This window comes from Hemiscyllium ocellatum, chromosome 38, assembly GCF_020745735.1.
Source record: "Hemiscyllium ocellatum isolate sHemOce1 chromosome 38, sHemOce1.pat.X.cur, whole genome shotgun sequence".
In the NCBI taxonomy this organism is placed as follows: domain Eukaryota; kingdom Metazoa; phylum Chordata; class Chondrichthyes; order Orectolobiformes; family Hemiscylliidae; genus Hemiscyllium; species Hemiscyllium ocellatum.
This window is the reverse complement of record NC_083438.1, coordinates 39503991-39526535: the sequence shown is the minus strand read 5'-3', so window position 1 is coordinate 39526535 and position 22545 is coordinate 39503991. Positions and strand designations below refer to the sequence as shown.

The 22545-nt window shown below is 51.6% G+C and overlaps 1 protein-coding gene across 1 annotated transcript in view; it reads right to left on the bottom strand.

Moving 5' to 3' along the window:
- Positions 1 to 22545, bottom strand: part of LOC132834007 (B-cell receptor CD22-like) — a 31290-nt gene that overhangs the window by 7242 nt on the left and 1503 nt on the right. Inside the window, exons 3-13 of the mRNA XM_060852719.1 lie at positions 21967 to 22040; positions 17403 to 17458; positions 13759 to 14034; positions 12653 to 12919; positions 10710 to 10994; positions 10148 to 10423; positions 8969 to 9235; positions 7247 to 7513; positions 2643 to 2918; positions 1733 to 1820; positions 317 to 401 (exon numbers count right to left, since the gene is read on the bottom strand). Coding sequence (XP_060708702.1) covers positions 317 to 401; positions 1733 to 1820; positions 2643 to 2918; positions 7247 to 7513; positions 8969 to 9235; positions 10148 to 10423; positions 10710 to 10994; positions 12653 to 12919; positions 13759 to 14034; positions 17403 to 17458; positions 21967 to 22007 — 2184 coding nt within the window. The 5' untranslated portion in view covers positions 22008 to 22040. The remainder of the gene's footprint in view (positions 1 to 316; positions 402 to 1732; positions 1821 to 2642; positions 2919 to 7246; positions 7514 to 8968; positions 9236 to 10147; positions 10424 to 10709; positions 10995 to 12652; positions 12920 to 13758; positions 14035 to 17402; positions 17459 to 21966; positions 22041 to 22545) is intronic.

Here is a 22545-nt window from a genome sequence, read left to right as displayed (position 1 = left end):
CGAGGGAGCACCACACTGTCAGTGAGTCAGGACTTAGGGAGTGCTGAACTGTCAAAGGGTCAGTGCTGACGGAGTGCCGCATTGTTGGAGGGCCATTACTCAGGGAGTGCTGCACAGTTGGAGGATCAGTACTGAGGGACCTCATCACTGTTGAAGGGTGAGTGATGAAGGAGTGCTGCAGTGTTGGATACTCAGTGCTAAGTGAGGGTGGGACAGTCGCTCAATCAATCATGTTGAATTGGGTATTAGCTAAGAGGGGAAGAATGGCCTCACAGAGCTTACCCTGCGTTGGACTTCCTGCTGTTTCCACACTAACCTGATTCCGTTTCATGGCCACGCTGTAGACAGTGTTTGTTGCCTCAGTGCATCGTGGGCTGGTAGAATCGGTCTTCTTCCACTTCCTGAGAGGACAGAGCACAAATTATTACATTCAGAGAAGGTCCGCAGGTCCCTGGGTCAATACCACAGCCCTGGGAACAAGTCCCATAATCCCTCACTCCCTGGGGCAGTGAATTACACATTCCCCTCCCGCACTCCCAGTCGGAGCGAGTCCCACATTCCCCCCCACTGTCTTAGAGAAGGCGTTTCTCCTGTATTCCTCAATGGATTTATTCGGGACTGTCTTCAAGTCATAGAGTGATACGGCATGGAAACAGACCCTTGGGATGGACTAATCCACCATGTTCCCAACAAAACTAGTCCCACTTGCCTGCATTTGGCTCATATCCCTCCAAATCTTTCCTATTTATATACTGATCCAAATGTCTTTTAAATGTTGTAACTGTACCCACATCCACCACTTCTTCTGGCAGTTGCCCCTCATGTCCTTGTAAAACTTTTTTCTGTTAAAAATGTGCTCCCTAGTTTTGAACTCACCCACCTGAGGGAAAAGACCCTTGTTATTCACCATATCTATGCAAATCATGATTTTATAAACATCTGTAAGGTCATCCCTCAGCATCCTACGCTCCAGTGAAAAAAGTCCCAGCCAATCCAATCTATTATTGTAACTCAAACCTTCCCATTCCCAGCAACAACCTGGGAAATCTCTCCTGAACTCTCTCCAGTTTAATAATATCCTTCCTATGACAGGGCGACCAGAACTGGACACAGTATTCCTCAAGAGGCCTCACCAACGCCCTGTTCAAACACAACATGATGTCCCAGTCTTCTTTCGATGGTCCCTCTTTCTGGTCTCCCCCATCCCCACCTTCTCAATATCTCCGTGATTGAAACCCCTTTCAGAATTTTAACCATCTCGATCAGGTCATCTCTCAGCCTCCTCTTTTCAAGAGTAAACAGCCCCAACGCATTTACTCTCTTCCAAGCATTAGGATTGCTTAATTCTGGGATCATTAAAATCAATATCTTATGCGACTTCTCAAATGAGTCGGTGTCTTCTTTTACGATACGAAGACTGGAACTGTGCACGGTGCTCCGAGTGTGGGTCTAACTGAAGGATACGAAGACCAGAACTGTGCACGGTGCTCCGAGTGTGGGTCTGACTGAGGGATACAGAGACTGGAACTGTGCACAGTGCTCCGAGTGTGGGTCTGACTGAGGGATACAGAGACTGGAACTGTGCACGGTGCTCCGAGTGTGGGTCTGACTGAGGGATACGGAGACTGGAACTGTGCACAGTGCTCCGAGAAGGGACTAACTGGGGTTTGATAGAAACCTTTTCAAATGTTGCACTGTATTGTATTTGAGGGTGTGATCTAAATATGCTTACCTTCTGTAACACACGATCACCAAAACCACTGTGATAACGGAGCCCAGTAGTCCCATGCTAATTCCAATTAAGAGTCTGAATGAGCTTCCTGTGATGGAGAAAGTTAATCACAAGATTATCGCCACAAATTAAAATCTCATGCTCCTTGGCTCCTGACCTCATTCCAGCCTTGGGTCAAACATGGACAAAGGAGCTGGATTCCCGAGGGGAGGGGGGTGGTGTGGGACAGCCCTTGGCATCAAGGCTGCATTTGACCGAGTGTGGTATCACAGAGCCCTGGCAAAACTGGTATCAATGGGTATCAGGGGCAAACTCTACACTGGTTCAAGTCATACCTGGCACACAGGAAGATGGTTGTTGTTGGACATCTCAGCTCCAGGACATCTCTGCAGGAGTCCCTCAGGATAGTGTCCTTGACCCAACCATCTTCAGCTGTTTCATCAATGACCTTCCCTCCATCAGAAGGTCAGTTGTGGGAATGGTCACTGATGACAGTACAGCGTTGAAGATGAAGGTGATGGTGGCACTGGGAAAGCTACAGTCTCTTCCCTATCTGTGATTGCCATGGACACCATCCAGGGACAAAGCAGCCCCTGCTGGATTGGCCCCACACCCACAAACATCCCCTCGCTCCCTCTCCCCACCGACGCTCAGTAACAGCAATGTGTACCATCCCCTCCCTCCTCCCACCGACGCTCAGTAACAGCAGTGTGTACCAGCTACAAGATACACTGCAGAAACTCACTAAAGAGCCTTGGGGGGTGGGGGGAAGGGGGGGTGTCAGTGAGAATAACAGACAGGGAACCATACTTCCCTGAGAGTACAGCAATGTTAACACAGACAGAGGCTATACTGATCACTCAGGGTGAGGGCAGGGGGTCAGAGGTCAATATCAGGGCTGCATACTTACTCACAACCTCTATCCTGCGACCCTCCGACCTGTTGGCACCAACCGAGTTCCCCGCCTCACAGGAGTACACACCCTCCTGTTTGGGAGTGATTCTGTACAAGGTCAGGTCTCTCTCAGTTGATTCCAGGGGCTCAGTCTCCTCTCCCTGTCTCCGTACCCACTTGTACCAGCTGGTTGGGGGGTTACTGTCGCTGGTGCAGCTCAGGGTGATGTTGTCACCTTCGTGTATCGCACTGCCCGATGGGGAGATCGACACCATCACATTCCGAGGGGCATCTGACAGAAAGGGACAAGACCCTCAGTGAGAGTCATAGATTCATTGAGTCATAGAGATGTACAGCACGGAAACAGACCCTTCGGTCCAACCTATCCATGCCGACCCAGATATCCCAACCCAATCTAGTCCCACCTGCCAGCACCCGGCCCATATCTCTCCAAACCCTTCCCATTCATATACCCATCTAAATGCCTCTTAAATGTTGCAATTGTACCAGCCTCCACCACTTCCTCTGGCAGCTCATTCCATACACGTACCATCCTCTGCATGAAAAAGTTGCCCCTCAGGTCTCTTTTAAATCTTTTCCCTCTCAACCTAAACCTATGCCCCTCTAGTTCTGGATTCCCCCACCCCAGGGAAAAGACCTTGTGTATATATCCTATCCATGCCCCTGATAATTTTGTAAACCTCTATAAGATCACCCCTCAGCCTCCGACGCTCCAGAGAAAACAGCCCCAGCCTGTTCAGCCTCTCCCTGTAGCTCAGTTCCTCCAAACCTGGCAACATCCTTGTAAATCTTTTCTGAATCCTTTCAAGTTTCACAACATCTTTCCGATAGGATTATTTGAGCATCACTCACTAAGGGAGACATTGCAAGGGGTGAAGTCACAGGAAATTCAGTCACAGATCCCACAGGGCAGAAAAATGGACAGTTCTTCAGTCAAGGGGCTCAGTTTATAAGGAAGAGAAAGAGAACGGGAGAGTGAAAATGATTTAGGGACAGAATGCCAAAGGTCAGGGTCACAAAGGGGAGAGCGATGGGATGCGGGAATTGCTCAAGAGGCTGAAAATGGAAGAGGTTCCAGAGATAGGGAGAGGGTGTAGGGGCTGATAGAGGTTACAGAGAGAGGGAGGGTGTAGTGGCTGAGGGGGTTACAGAGATAGGGAGGGGGTGTAGGGGCTGACAGAGGTTACAGAGAGAGGGAGGGTGTAGTGGCTGAGGGGGTTACAGAGATAGGGAGGGGGTGTAGGGGCTGGAGGGGGTTACGGAGATAGTGAGGGGGTGTAGGGGATGGAGGGGATTACAGAGATAGGGAGGGGGTGTAGGGGCTAGAGGAGGTTACAGAGATAGGGAGGAGGTGTAGGGACTGGAGGAGGTTACAGAGATAGGGAGGGGTTGTAGGGGCTGACAGAGATAGGGAGGGAGCGTAGGGGCTTGAGGGGGTTACAGAGATAGGGAGGGAGTGTAGGAGCTGGGGGGGTTACAGAGATAGGAGGGGGTGTAGGGGCTGGAGAGGGTGACATAGATAGGGAGGGAGTGAAGGGGTTGGATGGGCTACAGAGACAGGGAGGAGGAAAAGGGACTGGAGGAGCTCCATAAATTGAGAAGGGGGATAGGGGCTTGAGGGGGTTACAGAGATAGGGAGGGGATGTAGGGGCTGGATGGGTTTACAGAGATAGGGAGGGAATGTAGGGGCTGGTGGTGTTTACAGAATTCGGGAGGGGGTGTAGGGGCTGGAGGGGGTTACAGAGATAGGGAGGGGGCATAGTGGCTGGAGGGAGCTACAGAGATAGGGAGGGAGTGTAGGAGCTGGGGGGGTTACAGAGATAGGAGGTGGTGTAGGGGCTGGAGGGGGCTACAGAGATAGGGAGGGAGTGTAGGAGCTGGGGGGGTTACAGAGATAGGGAGGGGGTGTAGGGGCTGGAGGGGGTGACATAGGGAGCGGGTGAAGGGGCTGGATGGGTTACAGAGATAGGGAGGAGGGTGTAGGGTCTGGGTGGGTTACAGAGATAGGGAGGGGGTGTAGGGGCTGGAGGGGGTTACAGAGATGGGGAGGTGTGCACAAACCAGAGGACACAGCTTAAAAATACGGGGTAGACCATTTAGGACAGAGATGAGGAGAAACTTCTTCACCCAGAGAGCGGTGGCTGTGTGGAATGCTCTGCCCCAGAGGGCAGTGGAGGCCCAGTCTCCGGATTCATTTAAGAAAGAGTTGGATAGAGCTCTGAAGGATAGTGGGATCAAGGGTTATGGAGATAAGGCAGGAACAGGATACTGATTAAGGATGATCAGCCATGATCATATTGAATGGTGGTGCAGGCTCGAAGGGCTGAATGGCCTACTCCTGCATCTATTGTCTACTGTCTATTGAATGGGTTACAGAGATGGAGGTGTAGGGGCTGGAGGGGGTTACTGAGATAGGGAGGGGGTGTAGAGGCTGGAGAGAGTTACAGAGATAGGGAGAGGGTGTAGAGGCTGGAGGGGGTTACTGAGATAGGGAGGGGGTGTAGGGGCTGGAGGGGGTTACAGAGATAGGGAGGGGCTGTAGGGAGTTACAGAGATAGGGAGGGGTGTCAGGGCTGGAGACAATTACACATATAGGGAGTGATGTTGGGGCTGTAGGAGTTTACAGGTAAGGTTTTCGGAGCTGGAGGAGGTTACAGAGATAGGAAGGTAAGGGCTGCTGTGGGTTCCAGAGATACGGAGTGGTAGACACACAGACATAAGGAGGGGCATCGGGTCTGGAGCTGATTACAGCGATCTGGAGGGGTGTAAAGGCTGGAGGAGCTTCAAGGGATGTAGAGTGGTTTCGGAACTAGAGAAAGTGATAAGACATCATGGTTGTAGCTGCTGGTGAGAGAAATGGGAGAGTTGTCGGTATGGCAGAAATTACAGAGAACGGGAGGGGGTGTAGGGGCTGGAGGGGGTTACAGAGATAGGGAGGGGGTGTAGGGGCTGGAGGGGGTTACAGAGATAGGGAGGGGGTGTAGGGGCTGGAGGGGGTTACAGACATAGGGAGAGGGTGTAGGGGCTGGGGGGGTTACAGAGATAGGGAGGGGGTGATGGAGGGATGTGAAACCAAAGAGTTGGAAGTTTATTATCAAGTTATTTCTGAACTTGGGAACAATGCAGGAGAAGGACTGAGTGGACGGTGACTTGGAAAAGGGATTCTGTCAAATAATGTGTTTGGATTGAGAATCCCGGAAGCTGGCAGAATTCCGTGCTGTACAGATGTTGCTGGTTGGTTAAATCTTGATCATAAATAAAACCAGGTGAGTGACAACAAAGAGGCAACATGCATTTATGTAGTGACTACTTGAGAAGGTGGTACATTGAAAGGGGTGAAATAGCAATCCAACTGCAATTTGCTTCAACAACATCAGGGGCAGATGTTCAGTACATGAGGAAAAGAGGTCAGCTTTTACTGAATGCATTATTGGCGGCTCTGTGGCTCAATGGTTAGTGCTGCGTAATAGTGCCAGGGATCCGGGTTTGAATCCCCCCGTCGGCCGACTCTCTGTGTGGGGTTTGCACATTCTTCTAGTGTCTGTGTGGGTTTCCACTGGGTGCTCCGGTTTCCTCCCACAGTCCAAAGATGTGCAGGTTAGGGTGGATTAGCCATGGGAAATTGTCCCATAGTGCCCAGGGATGTGCAGGTTAGGGTGGATTGGCCATGGGAAATTGTCCCATAGTGCCCAGGGATGTGCAGGTTAGGGTGGATTGGCCATGGGAAATTGTCCCAGAGTGTGAGGTGCATTAATCAGGGGTAAATATTGGGTAGGGGAAATAGGTTTAAGTGAGTTACCCCTCCGAGATTGGGTGTGGACCTGCTGGGCTAAATGGTCTGTTCCCATACTGTCGGGAATCTCATCCAATCTTTCCAGGACGGAGAGATATGGAGGCATGGACAGAGGGAATATCTGAGTTCAGGGTCATAGGCAGCTGATGGCAGAGCCCAATTGGCGGGAACCAGGCATTACTCAAGAGGCTAGGATTCAAGGTGGTTACAGAGATAGAGATGGGTGTAAGGGCTGGAGGAGAACGCAGAGATAGAGAGGGATGGAGGGGATGGAGGAGGTTATAAAGATAGGGACTGATGTAGGGATTGTAGGTAGTTGCTGGGGGAAGGGGTTGGAAGAGAATACAGAGGTAGGGAGTGGTGAAGGATGGATTTGAAAGTGATGAGTGAGAATTTTATAATCAAGATATTGCTGACTGGGGAACGATGCAGGAGAGGGAGTGAGAGGAGGGTGATTGGGGAAAGGGACTCGCTGTGAGTTCAGAGCCCGGGGGACAGTAACGTTTTGGATAAATAGCTCTCATGCAGTGAGTAGTGACAGAGACCGGGGAGTTTACATTGGGAAAAGGTCAACCTGGGAATGTCACTCACAGAGCACCTCGATCCTGAAGCTCTTTGAAGTTTGTCTTCCAATTACGTTTTTCGCTTTGCAGGGAGGGTGATAAAGCTGTGGAACATCATGGAACATTCTCCCAAATCCCATGCCTGACTATCCAACTGTAGTGTGGAGACCAGGGATCTAAACACAGTGCTGCGAGTGTGGTCTGGGGGCTATTTTCTGTATGTCCCACACCCTCTTTACTTACACTGTACATTAATGTGTTTGGGTGTAGAATCCCGGGAGCTGACAGAATTCCCTGCTGTACAGATGTAGCTACAAGATGCATCATTCCTGGTGGGTTGAATCCTAATCGTGTCGGTATTTTCTCCCAGATCTTTCCGTTGTCTGTTGCACATTTTCCTCCAGCTGTAGGTATGAACCTGGGGGTTGGCTTCACCTCGACACGTTAACGTGATCTCGGTCCCCTCCTTCACTGTATCCTCAGAAATAATCTCCACGTTTCTCGGTCCGTCTGTGGGGAGAGAGAGACATGATTCCGATATTTCAGAATCCCTCACATATCCGGATCCACAGGAGACAGGAGGTCTCCGAGGGGTGGGGTGGGTGAACACCAGAACATTGCTGATCACAAATGAAACCAGGAAAAGTGACAAAAAAAGTAACAATACTCAATCTGCACTTACATAGCGCCTGCTGAAGAAGTTGTTGCATTGAATACGGTGAAACAGGAATGTGACTGCAAGTTGCTTCAACAACATCAGGAGAAGAGGTCGGCTTTCCTCAATGTCTGAGAGGAAAGAGGGAGATGGAGGGGTGAAGCGAGGGAATATCTGAGCTCAGGGTCATAGGCGGCTGAAAGCAGAGCCGGTGGTGGGATTCAGGTGCTACTCTAGAGGCCAGGACTCACGGAGGTTACAGAGACAGGGAGGGGGTGTAGGGACTGGAGTGGGTTACAGAGATAGGGAGGGGGTGTAGGGACTAGAGGGGGTTACAGAGATAGGGAGGGGTTATGGGGCTGGAGGGGGTTACAGAGATAGGGAGGGGTTGTAGGGACTGGAGGGGGTTACAGAGATAGGGAGGGGGTGTAAGGGCTGGAGGGGGTTACAGACATAGGGAGAGGGTGTAGGGGCTGGGGGGTTACAGAGATAGGGAGGGGGTATAGGGGTTGGAGGGTGTTACAGAGATAGGGAGGGGGTGTACAGGCTGGAGGGGTTTACAGAGATAAGGAGGGCTTGTACGGGCTGGAGGGGACTACAGAGATAGGGAGGAGGTGCAGGGACTGGAGAGGGTTACAGAGATGGGGGGTGTAGGGACTGGAGGGGGTTCCAGAGATAGGGAGGGGAGGTAGGGGCTGGAGGGGGTTACAGAGATAGGGAGGGGGTGTAGGGATTGACAGGTGACGAGATAGGGAGAGGGTGTTGAGATTGAGGGGTGACAGAGACAGGAAGCGGGTGAAGGGGCTGGAGGGGGTTACAGAGATAGGGAGGAAGTGCAGGGGCTGGAGGAGGTTACAGAGAAAGAGAGGAGGTGTAGGGCCTGGAGGGCGAAACAGAGATAGGGAGGGAGTGTAGATGCTGGAGGGGGTTACAGAGATAGGGAGGGGGTGTAGGGATTAAGAGTGTGGCTCATTGCGAACAATGGTAACATCTCCAGGACCATCTATAAGAGGAATTACAGCTCGATTCAGGTCAGGGAGAGGGATAAAGCTGTGGAACATCACGGAACATTTTCCCAAATCCCATCTGAGCACTGACATTATTTCAGAGAGAGACCAAGAGTATTCCTCATATCCTGAAAGAGGCCAATCATCCCCACTTCTCCATGCTGGAATTTCTCATTCCCAAGTGCACCCTCCTCTGTAATGCCTGACTATCCAACTGTAGTGTGGAGACCAGGGATCTAAACACAGTGCTCCGAGTGTGGTCTGGGGGCTATTTTCTGGTTATCCCACACCCTCTTTACTTACACTGTACATTAATGTGTTTGGGTGTAGAATCCTGGGAGCTGACAGAATTCCCTGCTGTACAGATGTAGCTACAAGATGCATCATTCCTGGTGGGTTGAATCCTAATCGTGTCGGTATTTTCTCCCAGATCTTTCCGTTGTCTGTTGCACATTTTCCTCCAGCTGTAGGTATGAACCGGGGGGTTGGCTTCACCTCGACACGTTAACGTGATCTCGGTCCCCTCCTTCACTGTATCCTCAGAAATAATCTCCACGTTTCTCGGTCCGTCTGTGGGGAGAGAGAGAGAGAGAGAGAGACGTGATTCCGAGATTTCAGAATCCCTCACATATCCGGGTCCACAGGAGACAGGGGGTCTCCGAGGGGTGGGATGGGGGAACATCAGAAAGATTGCTGATCAGAAATGAAACCAGGAAATGTGACAAATAAAGAGGCAACAACACAACCTTCATTTATGTAGCTCCTGCTGAAGAAGGTGTTGCATTGAAAAGGGTGAAACAGGAATGTGACTGCAAGTTGCTTCAACAACATCAGGAGAAGAGGTCGGCTTTCCTCAATGTCTGAGAGGAAAGAGGGAGATGGAGGGGTGAAGCGAGGGAATATCTGAGCTCAGGGTCATAGGCGGCTGAAAGCAGAGCCGGTGGTGGGATTCAGGCGCTACTCTAGAGGCCAGGACTCGAGGAGGTTACAGAGATAGGGAGGGGGTGTAGGGACTGGAGGGGGTTACAGAGACAGGGAGGGGGTGTAGGGACTGGAGGGTGTTACAGAGATAGGGAGGGGGTGGAGGGGGTTACAGAGATTGGGAGGGGGTGTAGGGGCTGGAGTGGTTACAGAGATAGGGAGGGGGTGTGGGGACTGGAGGGGGTTACAGAGATAGGGAGGGCGTGTAGGGACTGGAGGGGGTTACAGAGATAGGGAGGGCGTGTAGGGACTGGAGGGGGTTACAGAGATAGGGAGGGGGTATAGGAGGTGGAGGGGGTGACAGAGATTGGGAAGGGGTGTAGGGGCTGGAGAGGGTTACAGCGATAGGGAGGGGGTGTAGGGACTGGAGGGGGTTACAGAGATCGGGAGGTGGTGTAGGGATTGGAGGAGGTTACAGAGATTGGGAGGTACATGAAGTGTTAGTTCGGTATAATGTGAGAGTTTGTTGGTGAGTGGGACTCTCACACTGATGACACTCACACTGAATATCCAGTCGGATGGGATCAGAATCCTTTTCACCCACGGAGTTCCTCGCTGTACAGATGAACTCACAGCCAACATCTTCAACTGAAGGGTAGTATGAACATTGAGACCTCCATTGACTCCCAGAACAGAGAGGCATCGAACTGTGTGGACACACCTTCCGCCAGCGATAGGAAGATGCTGCTGGATAGCCATTAGACTGACAGGTGAGGGATGTCCATGTTCCAGCTCGAACTGAAGACGGGAATGTGATTCGGACACTGGTCGGGGCATCTGGGAATAAACACCCAACACCATTAGGACGGACCCTCCGACAGTGCCCACTCCCTCAGCACTGAACCTCCGACAGTGCCCACTCCCTCAGCACTGACCCTCCGACAGTGCCCATTCCCTCAGCACTGATTGTCTGACAGTGCGGCACTCCCTCAGCACTGACCCTCTGACAGTGCCACACTCTATCTGCTTGTGCCCTTTAATGGTGTCTGTACAGAAGCTGTTTGACCAGGTTTGGAAATACCAGGTGAATGAATTCAGGAGCTGTGTTTCTGGGGATACTCACACTGCACTCTGATGGTGATGATGTGTGATCTCCCTGTCCCAACGTTGTTTCTAGCCTCACATTGATAATTCCCACTGTCGTCCTTGCTGATGCTTTCAAACAGCAGTATCTGCCCACTGACTGGCTTGTTCTGAGTGAGTCTGTACCAGCTGTACCCTGAGACTGCAGGGTCGCTGTTCTGACTGGTACAGCTAATATTCACAGTGTCCCGCTCATTCACAGACGTTAAATCTCTCTTATCGTCACCATTCACACTGTGTGCAATCTGAAAATCTCTCGGTTTATCTGAAACAGAGGTTTGTTAGCAATCCGGTTAGTGTTGACATGGTGGGAAATGTTTTACTGATGGTGTTGTCACTGAACTTTCCATTCGGCCCCTCTGCTACATGCTAGGGTTTCTGCTCCAGATCAGCTTCCTCAACATCTCATCTTCATCTCCCTCTCTCCCTCGTGTGTTTAACCAGCTTCCCCTGCACCACTGCATGGAAAAGGATTACCTTCCACAGGGAGTTGTCAGAGTGAGTCCCACATTCCCCGCCCTCTAAATCCCTGTGGGAGTGAGTCCCACATTCCCCGCCCTCTAACTCCCTGTGGGAGTGAGTCCCACATTCCCCGCCCTCTAACTCCCTGTGGGAGTGAGTCCCACATTCCGCACCCTCTAACTCCCTGTGGGAGTGAGTCCCACATTCGCCTCTCCCCCTGACTCTCTGGGTGAAGACGTTTCTCCCGAATTCCCAATGGGAGTTATTCAGGACTGTCTCTTACCGACGGCCTCTCCTTCCGGTCGCTTCCTCCCACTGTACCGCCTCCCCTCCCCAACACACACACAAGTGGAGGGCGTGTAGGGACTGGAGGAGGTTACAGAGATAGGGAGGGGTTGTAGGGGCTGGAAGCGATTACAGAGATAGGGAGGGGCTGGAGGGGGTTACAGAGATAGGGATGGGGTGTCAGGATTGAGGGGGTTACAGAGACAGGGAGGGGGTGTAGGGGCTGGAGGGCTTTACAGAGATAGGGAGGGGGTGTTGGGTTTGACTGGTTTCAGAGATAGGGAGAGAGTATAGAGATTGAGGGGTGACAGGGTCAGGGAGGGGGTGTAGGGGCTGGAGGAGGTTACAGAGATAGGGAGGGGATGTAGGGGCTGGAAGAGGTTACAGTGATAGGGAAGGGGTGTTGGGGTTGGATGGGGCTTCAGGGATAGAGAGGGGGTGTAGGGGCTATAGGAGGTTACAGAGATAGAGGGGACGTCTAGAGTCTGGAGGGGGTGTACAGACTGGAATGGGTTACTGAGGTGTAGGTGGGGCGCTGGATGAGATTACAGAGATAAGGAGGGGCTGTAGGGGCTTGAGTCAACGTTTCGGCCATGAGCCCTTCATCAGGAATTCCTGAAGAAGGGCTCATGCCCGAAACGTCAATTCACCTGCTCTTTGGATGCTGCCTGACCTGCTGCGCTTTTCCAGCAACATATTTTCAGCTCTCATGCACCTCAGACTCTGGGACAAGTTCCCATGGCCAATCCACCCTAACCTTCCAATAACGTTTTCCGCTTTGCAGTAATAATCTCCAGATTCCGTTGGGGTGATGGAGCGAATGGTCAGGATGTTCCCTGTCCCCTTGTTAGCTGCTGTGTTCACACTGTCTTTATACCAGGTGTAGAGAGCTCCTGGATTACTCCTGGAGTTACAGGTCAGGGTAACCCGGTCTCCCTCCTTCACCTCTCCCTGTGGCTCATTGCGAACAATGGTAACATCTCCAGGACCATCTATAAGAGGAATTACAGCTCGATTCAGGTCAGGGAGGGGGATAAAACTGTGGAATATCATGGAACATTCCCCAAATCCCATGCCTGACTATCCAACTGTATGTGGAGACCAGGGATCTAAACACAGTGCTCCGAGTGTGGTCTGGGGGCTATTTTCTGGTTATCCCACACCCTCTTTACTTACACTGTACATTAATGTGTTTGGGTGTGGAATCCCGGGAGCTGACAGAATTCCCTGCTGTACAGATGTAGCTACAAGATGCATCATTCCTGGTGGGTTGAATCCTAATCGTGTCGGTATTTTCTCCCAGATCTTTCCGTTGTCTGTTGCAAATTTTCCTCCAGCTGTAGGTATGAACCGGGGGGTTGGCTTCACCTCGACACGTTAACGTGATCTCGGTCCCCTCCTTCACTGTATCCTCAGAAATAATCTCCACGTTTCTCGGTCCGTCTGTGGGGAGAGAGAGAGAGAGACGTGATTCCGATATTTCAGAATCCCTCACATATCCGGATCCACAGGAGACAGGGGGTCTCCGAGGGGTGGGGTGGGGGAACATCAGAAAGATTGCTGATCACAAATGAAACCAGGAAATGTGACAAAAAAAGGTAACAACACTCAGCCTGCACTTACGTAGCGCCTGTTGAAGAAGTTGTTGCATTGAAAAGGGTGAAACAGTAATGTGACTGCAAGTTGCTTCAACAACATCAGGAGAAGAGGTCGGCTTTCCTCAATGTCTGAGAGGAAAGAGGGAGATGGAGGGGTGAAGTGAGGGAATATCTGAGCTCAGGGTCATAGGCGGCTGATAGCAGAGCCGGTGGTGGGATTCAGGTGCTACTCTAGAGGCCAGGACTCGAGGAGGTTACAGAGATAGGGAGGGGGTGTAGGGGCTGGAGGGGGTTACAGAGATAGGGAGGGGGCGTAGGGGCTAGGGGGGTTACAGAGATAGGGAGAGGGTGTAGGGGCTGGGGGGGGTTACAGAGATAGGGAGGGGGTGTAGGAGCTGGAGGAGGGTACAGGGATAGAAAGGGGGTGGAGGGGATGGAGGAGGTTACAGAGATAGGGAGGGGGTGTAGGGATTGGAGGAGGTTACAGAGATAGGCAGGGGGTGGAGTGGATGGAGGACATTACAGAGATAGGGAGGAGGTATAGGGATTGGAGGGGATTACAGAGATAGGGAGGACGTGTAGGGATTGGAGGAGGTTACAGAGATAGGGAGGTACATGAAGTGTAGGCTCAGTATAATGTGAGAGTTTGTTGGTGAGTGGGACTCTCACACTGATGACACTCACACTGAATATCCAGTCGGATGGGATCAGAATCCTTTTCACCGACGGAGTTCCTCGCTGTACAGATGAACTCACAGAAAACATCTTCAAATGAAGCGTAGTATGAACATTGAGACCACCATTGACTCCCAGAACAGAGAGGCATCGAACTGTGTGGACACACCTTCCGCCAACGATAGTGAGATGCTGCTGGATAGCCATCAGACTGACAACCGAGGGATGTCCACGTTCCAGCTCGAACTGAAGACGGGAATGTGATTCGGACACTGGTCGGGGCATCTGGAAATAAACTCCCAACACCATTAGGACTGACCCTCCGACAGTGCCCACTCCCTCAGCACTGACCCTCCGACAGCGCCCATTCCCTCAGCACTGATCCTCCGATAGTGCCCACTCTCGCAGTACTGACCCTTCAACTGTGTCCACTCCCTCAAAACTGACCCTCCGACAGTGCCCACTCCCTCAGCACTGACCCTTCGACAGTGCGGCATTCCCTCAGCACTGAACCTGTGTCAGTGCCCACTCCCTCAGCACTGACCCTCCGACAGTGCCGCACTCCCTTAGCACTGACCCTCTGACACTGCCCACTCCCTCAGCACTGACCCTCCGACAGTGCCCACTCCCTCAGCACTGACCCTCCGACAGTGCCCACTCCCTCAGCACTGACCCTCCGACAGTGCCGCACTCTATCTGCATGTGCCCTTTAATGGTTTCTGTCCAGAAGCTGTTTGACCAGGTTTGGAAATACCAGGTGAATGAATTCAGGAGCTGTGTTTCTGGGGATACTCACACTGCACTCTGATGGTGATGATGTGTGATCTCCCTGTCCCAACGTTGTTTCTAGCCTCACATTGATAATTCCCACTGTCGTCCTTGCTGATGCTTTCAAACAGCAGTATCTGCCCGCTGACTGGCTTGTTCTGAGTGAGTCTGTACCAGCTGTACCCTGAGACTGCAGGGTCACTGTTCTGACTGGTACAGCTAATATTCACAGTGTCCCGCTCATTCACAGACGTTAAATCTCTCTTATCGTCACCATTCACACTGTGTGCAATCTGAAAATCTCTCGGTTTATCTGAAACAGAGGTTTGTTACCAATCCGGTTAATGTTGACATGGTGGGAAATGTTTTACTGATGGTGTTGTCACTGAACTTTCCATTCGGCCCCTCTGCTCCATGCTAGGGTTTCTGCTCCAGATCAGCTTCCTCAGCACCTCATCTTCATCTCCCTCTCTCCCTCATGTGTTTAACCAGCTTCCCCTGCACCAGGGGTTACAGAGATAGGGAGGGGGTGTAGGGGCTAGAGGGGGTTACAGAGATAGGGAGGGTTTGTAGGGGCTGGAGGGTGTTACAGATTTAGGGAGGGGGTGTAGGGGCTGGGGAGGGTTACAGAGATAGGGAGGGGGTGTAGGGGCTGGAGGAGGTTACAGAGATAGGGAGGGGGTGTAGGGGCTGGAGGAGGTTACAGAGATAGGGAGGGGGTGTAGGGGCTGGAGGGGGTTACAGAGATAGGGAGGGGGTGTAAGAGCTGGAGGGGGTTACAGAGATAGGGAGGGGGTGTAAGGGCTGGAGGGTGTTACAGAGATAGGAAGGGGTTGTAGGGGCTGGAGGGGTTTACAGAGATAGGGAGGAGGTGTAGGGTCTGGAGGGGTTTACAGTGATAGGGAGGGGGTGTAGGGGTTGGAGGAGGTTACAGCAATTGGGAGGGAGTGTAGGGCCTGGAGGGGGTTACAGAGATAGGGAGGTGGTGTAGATGCTGGATGGGGTTACAGAGATATGGAGGGGTGTGGGTGATAGAGGAGGTTACAGAGATAGGGAGAGAGTGCAGGGGCTGAAGTGGGTTACAGAGATAGGGAGGGGGTGTAGGGGCTGGAGGTGTTTACAGATACAGGGAGGGGGTGTAGGGGTTGAAGGAGGTTACAGCAATTGGGAGGGAGTGTAGGGGCTGGATGGGGTTACAGAGATAGGGAGGGGTGAGGGTGCTAGAGGAGGTTACAGACATAGGGTGGGGGTGTAGGGGCTGGAGGGGATTACAGAGATAGGGAGGGGGCATAGGGACTGGATAGGATCACAGAGATAGGGAGGGGGTATAGGGGGTTACAGAGATAGGGAGGGGGTGTAGGGACTGGAAGGGCTTTCAGAGATAGGGATGGTTCAGGGGCTGGAGGGGAGTACACAGATAGGGAGGGGTGTACTGACTGGAGGGGGTTACAGAGATATGGAGGAGTTGTAGGGGCTGGAGGGGATTATAGAGAGAGGGAGGGGGTGTAGGGACTGGAAGAGGTGGCAGACAGAGAGAAAGTGTGTAGGGGCTGGAGGATGTAACAGAGATAGGGAGGGGCTGCAGGGGTCAAAGTAGGTTACAGAGATAGTGAGGGGTGTATGGGCTGGAGGAGCCTGCAGAGATAGGTAACACTTGGTCGAAAGCTAGGTGAGCTGGGTTGCCGAGAATCGACAAAACAAATTCACGTAAGGCCAATCAGTTTAAATTATACCCTGAAAAATACCACATTCCAAGCAAGTTTGAATTTAGTTTTTTGACAATTTTAAAAGGCAATGATATAATCCGATGATTTGGGGGGGGTAAAAAACTGAGGAAAATTGAACAGTTAGGAGGAGAGCTGCCAAGCCAGCAGCATGTAGAGACTGCCTGAAAAATTACTCTCTTAAAGGTACCTTTATCGATCAATAACCTGTGAGGCAGAATCCCCTAGAAGGAGCAATGAAGACAGGAATACAGAGAACAGAAAGCTGCCTTTTGAGATAAGAAGTTTTGTTTTGTAAATTTTAATTGGGGTTTAATGAGACTAGTATTGCAGAAGGGAAAGTAAAAAGACAGGTTGGAGGAAGGAGATGGAAACAGTTGCTGGTTAGTTATTCTCTCATATACCTTAAGAAATAAAGTTGTTAATTTTTCCTTCAAATAGTTCTTGAACTCTCGGATTTTCACAGATGACTGCAGGGGATAAATCTTCCCTGTGTTGCAGGTTTAAATTAAGCAGGAGGGGTTACCCATGTCATAATACTCCTCATTCCTCTTACTATCCCACCCTGTCTAATCTCACCCTCCCCTCACTCCCCACACCCTTTAATATCCCACCCAATCTAATCCCACTCTCCCCTCACTCCCCACATTCTTTAATATCTTACCCAGTCTAATCCCACTCTCCCCTCACTTCCCACTCCCTTTAATATCCCACCCAGTCTAATCCCACTCTCCCCCTCACTCCCCATTTCCTTTAATATCCCACCCAGTCTAATCCCATTCTTCCCCTCACTCCCCACACCCTTTAATATCCCACCCAGTCTAATCCCACTCTCCCCCCTCACTCCCTGCTCCTCTTAATATCCCACCCAGTCTAATCCCACTCTCCCACTCACTCCCCTCTCCCTTTAATATCCCACCCAGTCTAACTTATTAACATGCTGCTCTTCGTAAAATCCCAGTCTCTCCACATTCCAATTTCTAATTAGGGTCTGTCTTTGCGACTGATATTTCCTCATCCTTTCTGCTTTTTGCTGTCTCTCTGTGTGTCTCCCTCTCCCCACGTCTCTCTCTTCCCCCACCCCGCTCTCTCGCTCTGCCTCCCCTCCTCTCTCACAAGGCTCCTCTATATATGTAGATGTACATTGAGAGAGACACATACCACAGACTGAAGGCAGGAGCAGTGACAAGAGGAGGAACCACTTCATTGGCAAAGACCTGAAGAGAAATGGAGACAAATCATGAAAAGATTTACATCATCATTGTTGAAATTCATACTCTCTGTCTGAACCAACCGCATTAAGGCAGACATCTGAGGGGCTCAGGACTGAGGGAGTGTCGCATTGTCAGTGGGTTAATACTGAAGGAGAACTGTACCGTCGGAGGGTCAGTGCTGAGGGAGTGGGCACTGTCGGAGGGTCAGTGCTGAGGAGTTGTCACTGTTGGAGGGTCAGTGTTGAGGGAGTGGGCACTGTCGGAGGGTCAGTGCTGAGGAGTTGTCACTGTTGGAGGGTCAGTGTTGAGGGAGTGGGCACTGTCGGAGGGTCAGTGATGAGGGAGCACTGCATTGCCGGTGGTTTAGTACTGAAAGAGTGTCGCACTGTCAGAGGGTCAGTGCTGAGGGAGTGCCGCACTGTCGGAGGGTCAGTGCTGAGGGAGTGCCGCACTGTCGGAGGGTCAGTGCTGAGGGAGTGCCGCACTGTCGGAGGGTCAGTTCGAAGGATGTGCTGCACTGTCACAGAAAGCAAGCAAGGTGAAAACAATGAGTGTTTTTACAAAAGTGTTAGAAATTATTTTAAGTTCTCATCGGTATTTATTGGAGAAGATTCTGAGAGACAGGATTTACTCATATTTGGAAAAGAATGTTCTGATGAAGGATATCCCCATAGCTTTATGCAGGGGAAGTCTGCCTCACAAACATGATTGAGTGCTTTGAGGAAGTGATGAGGATGACTGATGAGGGAAGGGCAGTGGATGTTGCCTACTCAGACTTTATTAAAGCATTTGACAAGGTCCCTCATGGTAAACTTGTTCCGAAGATAAAGGCACACAGCATCCAGGGTGAGTTGGTCAGTTAGATACAAATTTGGCTTGGTCAGAGGGCACAGAGAGTCTCTGTGGAGGGATGTGGGGAAATGGGGGTCTGTGACCAGTGGTGTTAAACAGGGTCCACTGCTGGGCCCCCTGTAGTTTATGAAACAGATAAATAATTTGGATGATAATGTCAGCGGTCTGTTTAATAAGTTTGCAAACACCGTGAACTTTGGTGGAGTTGTGGATAGTGAGGAAGGTTATGAATGGATTCAGCAGGGTATTTTGAGGAGGTGATGAGACAGGTAGATGAAAGTTGAGCAGTTGATATGGTGTATATTGACTTCAGAAAGGTATTTGATAAGGTTCCCCAGTACGTTCATAAAGTCAGAAGGTATGCGATACAGTGAGATTTGGCTATCTGGATTCAGAATTGGCTGGCTGACAGAAGGCAGGGAGTGCTGGAAGAGCACAGCAGTTCAGGCAGCATCCGAGGAGCAGTAAAATCGACGTTTTGTGCAAAAGCCCTTCATCAGGAATAAAGGCAGTGAGCCTGAAGTGTGGAGAGATAAGCTAGAGGAGGGTGGGGGTGGGGAGAAAGTAGCATAGAGTACAATAGGTGAGTGGGGGAGGGATGAAGGTGATAGGTCGGAGGTGGGGGAGGGTGGAGTGGATAGGTGGAAAAAGGCAGGTAGGACAGGTCATGGGGACAGTGCTGAGCCGGAAATTTGGAACTGAGGTGAGGTGGGGGAAGGGGAAATGAGGAAACTGTTGAAGTCCACATTGATGCCCTGGGGTTGAAGTGTTCTGAGGCGGAAGATGAGGCGTTCTTCCTCCAGGCGTCTGGTGGTGAGGGAGTGGCGGTGAAGGAGGCCCAGGACCTCCATGTCCTCGGCAGAGTGGGAGGGGCAGTTGAAATGTTGGGCCACAGGGCGGTGTGGTTGATTGGTGCGGGTATCTTGGAGATGTTCCCTAAACCGCTCTCCTTGGAGGCATCCAGTCTCCCCAATGTAGAGGAGACCACATTGGGAGCAACGGATACAATAAACGATATTAGTGGATGTGCAGGTAAAACTTTGATGAATGCGGAAGGCTCATTTAGGGTCTTGGATGGAGGTGAGGGAGGAGGTGTGGGCACAGGTTTTACAGTTCCTGCGGTGGCAGGGGAAAGTGCCAGGATGGGAGGGTGCGTCGTTGGTGGGGGGCATGGACCTGACCAGGTAGTCACGGAGGAAATGGTCTTTGCAGAAGGCGGAAAGGGGTGGGAAGGGAAATATATTCCTGGTGGTGGGGTCCATTTGGAGGTGGCGGAAATGTCGGAGGATGATTTGGTTTATGCGAAGGTTGGTAGGGTGGAAGGTGAACACCAGGGGCGTTCTGTCCTTGTTACGGTTGGAGTGGTGGGGTCTGAGGGCGGAGGTGCGGGATTTGGACGAGATGCGTTGGAGGGTATCTTTAACCATGTGGGAAGGGAAATTACGGTCTCTAAAGAAGGAGACCATCTGGTGTGTTCTGTGGTGGAACTGGTCCTCCTGGGAATTGGAATACGGGATGGCATTTTTGCAAGAGGTAAGGTGGGAAGAGGTGTAATCCAGGTAGCTGTGGGAGTTGGTGGGTTTGTAAAAAATGTCAGTGTCAAGTCAGTTGTCATTAATGGAGATGGAGTGGTCCAGGAAGGGGAGGGAGGTGTCAGAAATGGCCCAGGTAAATTTAAGATCAGGGTGGAATGTGTTGGTGAAGTTGATGAATTGCTCAACCTCCTCACGGGAGCACGAGGTGGCGCCAATGCAGTCATCAACGTAGCGGAGGAAGAGGTGGGGAGTGGTGCCGGTGTAATTATGGAAGATCGACTGTTCTACGTAGCCAACAAAGAGACAGGCATAGCTGGGGCCCATACGTGTGCCCATGGCTACCCCTTTGGTCTGGAGGAAGTGGGAGGATTCGAAGGAGAAATTCTTAAGGGTGAGGACCAGTTCGGCCAAACGAATGAGAGTGTCGGTGGAAGGGTACTGTTGAGGATGTCGGGAGAGGGAAAAACGGAGGGATTGGAGGCCCTGGTCATGGTGGATGGAGGTGTAGAGTGATTGGATATCCATGGTGAAGAGGAGGCGCTGGGGGCCGGAGAAACGGAAGTCTTGGAGGAGGTGAAGGGCGTGGGTGGTGTGTCGAACGTATGTGGGGAGTTCCTGGACTAGGGGGATAGGACAGTGTCGAGGTAGGTAGAGATGCATTCAGTGGGGCAGGAGCATGCTGAGACATTGGGTCGGCCAGGGTGGTCAGGCTTGTGGATCTTCGGAAGGAGGTAGAACCGGGCAGTGTGGGGTTCCCGGACTATGAGGTTGGAAGCAGTGGGTAGGAGATCTCCTGAGGTGATGAGGTTCTGTATGGTCTGGGAGATGATGGTTTGGTGATGGAGGGTGGGGTCATGGTCAAGGGGGCAGTAGGAAGAGGTGTCCTCGAGTTGGTGTTTGGCTTCAGCGGTGTAGAGGTCAGTGCGCCAGACTACCACTGCGCCCCCTTTATCTGCTGGCTTGATAGTGAGGTTGGGATTGGAGCAGAGGGATTGGAGGGCTGCGCGTTGTGAGAGTGAGAGGTTGAAGTGGGGGAGTGGCTTAGACAGGTTGAGGCGGTTAATGTCCCGGCTGCAGTTGGAAATGAAGAGGTCAAGGGCAGGTAATAGGCCAGCACGGGGTGTCCAGGTGGATGCAGTGTGTTGGAGGTGGGCAAAGGGGTCCTCGGAAGGTGGGCGGGAATCCTGATTGTGAAAGTAAGCTCAGAGGCGGAGGCAACGGAAGAAGTGTTCGACGTCACGGCGTGTACTAAATTCATTGATGCATGGACGGAGGGGGATGAAGGTGAGTCCTTTGCTGAGGAATGACCATTCATCTTAATTCACCATCGTCTCACGCTGAGTTCCACCAGCGGATATCAGGAAACAGGTGACAAAAGCCAAAGTCAGAGAGGACATTGATGACATACTGTGGTGAAACGTTGGGAGCAAGGGAAAGAGAGAGATACAGAGAGAGAAAGAAAAAGTAAGAGAAAGCAACAGAGATAGACATGACAGTTGGAGAGTTTTAGGAACTCATCCCAGAGCTCAGGGCCCCTTGGCAGCTGAAGGCACATCGGAGAATAATGGAGCCAAGGAATCAGGAGGTACTCAAAAATCGGAGGAGCACAGAGATCTTGAAAGTTCATACCCACTGGAGGAGGTTACAGAGATAGGGAGGGGGTGGAGGGGTGGGAGGGGGTTACAGAGATAGGGAGGGGGTGTAAGGGCTGGAGGGGTTTACAGAGATAGGGAGGGGGTGTAGGGACTGGAGGGGGTTACAAAGATAGGATAGGGGTGTAGGGGCTGGAGGAGGTGACAGGGATAAGGAGGGGGTGGAGGGGGTGGAGGGGGTTACAGAGATAGGGAGGGGGTGTAGGGACTGGAGGGGGTTACAGAGATAGGGAGGGGGTGTAGGGGCAGGAGGAGGTTACAGGGATAAGGAGGGGGTGTAGGGGGTGGAGGGGGTTATAGAGGTTGGAAGGAAAGTGGAGGGGGGATGAGGAGGAGTGGGTGGAGAGCATCAAGTTCCTCGGAGTGATGATAACCAACAATGTGTCCTGGACCACCCCATGCAGATGCGATGATGAAGAAGCACATTAATGTCAGGAGATGAAGGAAATTCAGCATGAGGCCCCTCACCCACCTTTCCAGATGCACCATGGAGAGCATTCTATCTGGATACATCACGTCTTGGAACAGCAACTGCTCTGCCCAGGCCTGTAAATAACGACAGAGGGTTGTGAACACAGCCTAGACCATCACACAAGCTGATCATCTGTCCATTGTCTCCATGTACACCTCTCCTTGCCTCAGAGAGACAGCCAACACCATCAGAGAGCCCTCCCACCCTGGTTCTAATCTCTTCCAACCCTTCCACCAGGCAGGAGGTACAAAACCTTCCACACAGATACCGACAGGTTCAAGTTCAGCCTCTTCCTTGCTGCTGATGTTAGATTCTGAATGGACCTCTCAAATTTCAAACCTAATGTTCATCTTGCTTTATGTACAAATTCTGTGCAGCCGTATTCCCCACTCTGTACAATCACACGATGGTCTTTGTAAAGTATGGTCTATCTGTACTGCACACAGAACCTTTCACTGGACTGATGTGCATGTGACAATCAGAAATCAAAACACATCAAAACGAGAGGATTTGTAAATTAATGTCGGGGTGCCTGCAATCTCCTCCCTTTGCCTCCCACAGCAGCCTGAGGTACATGTG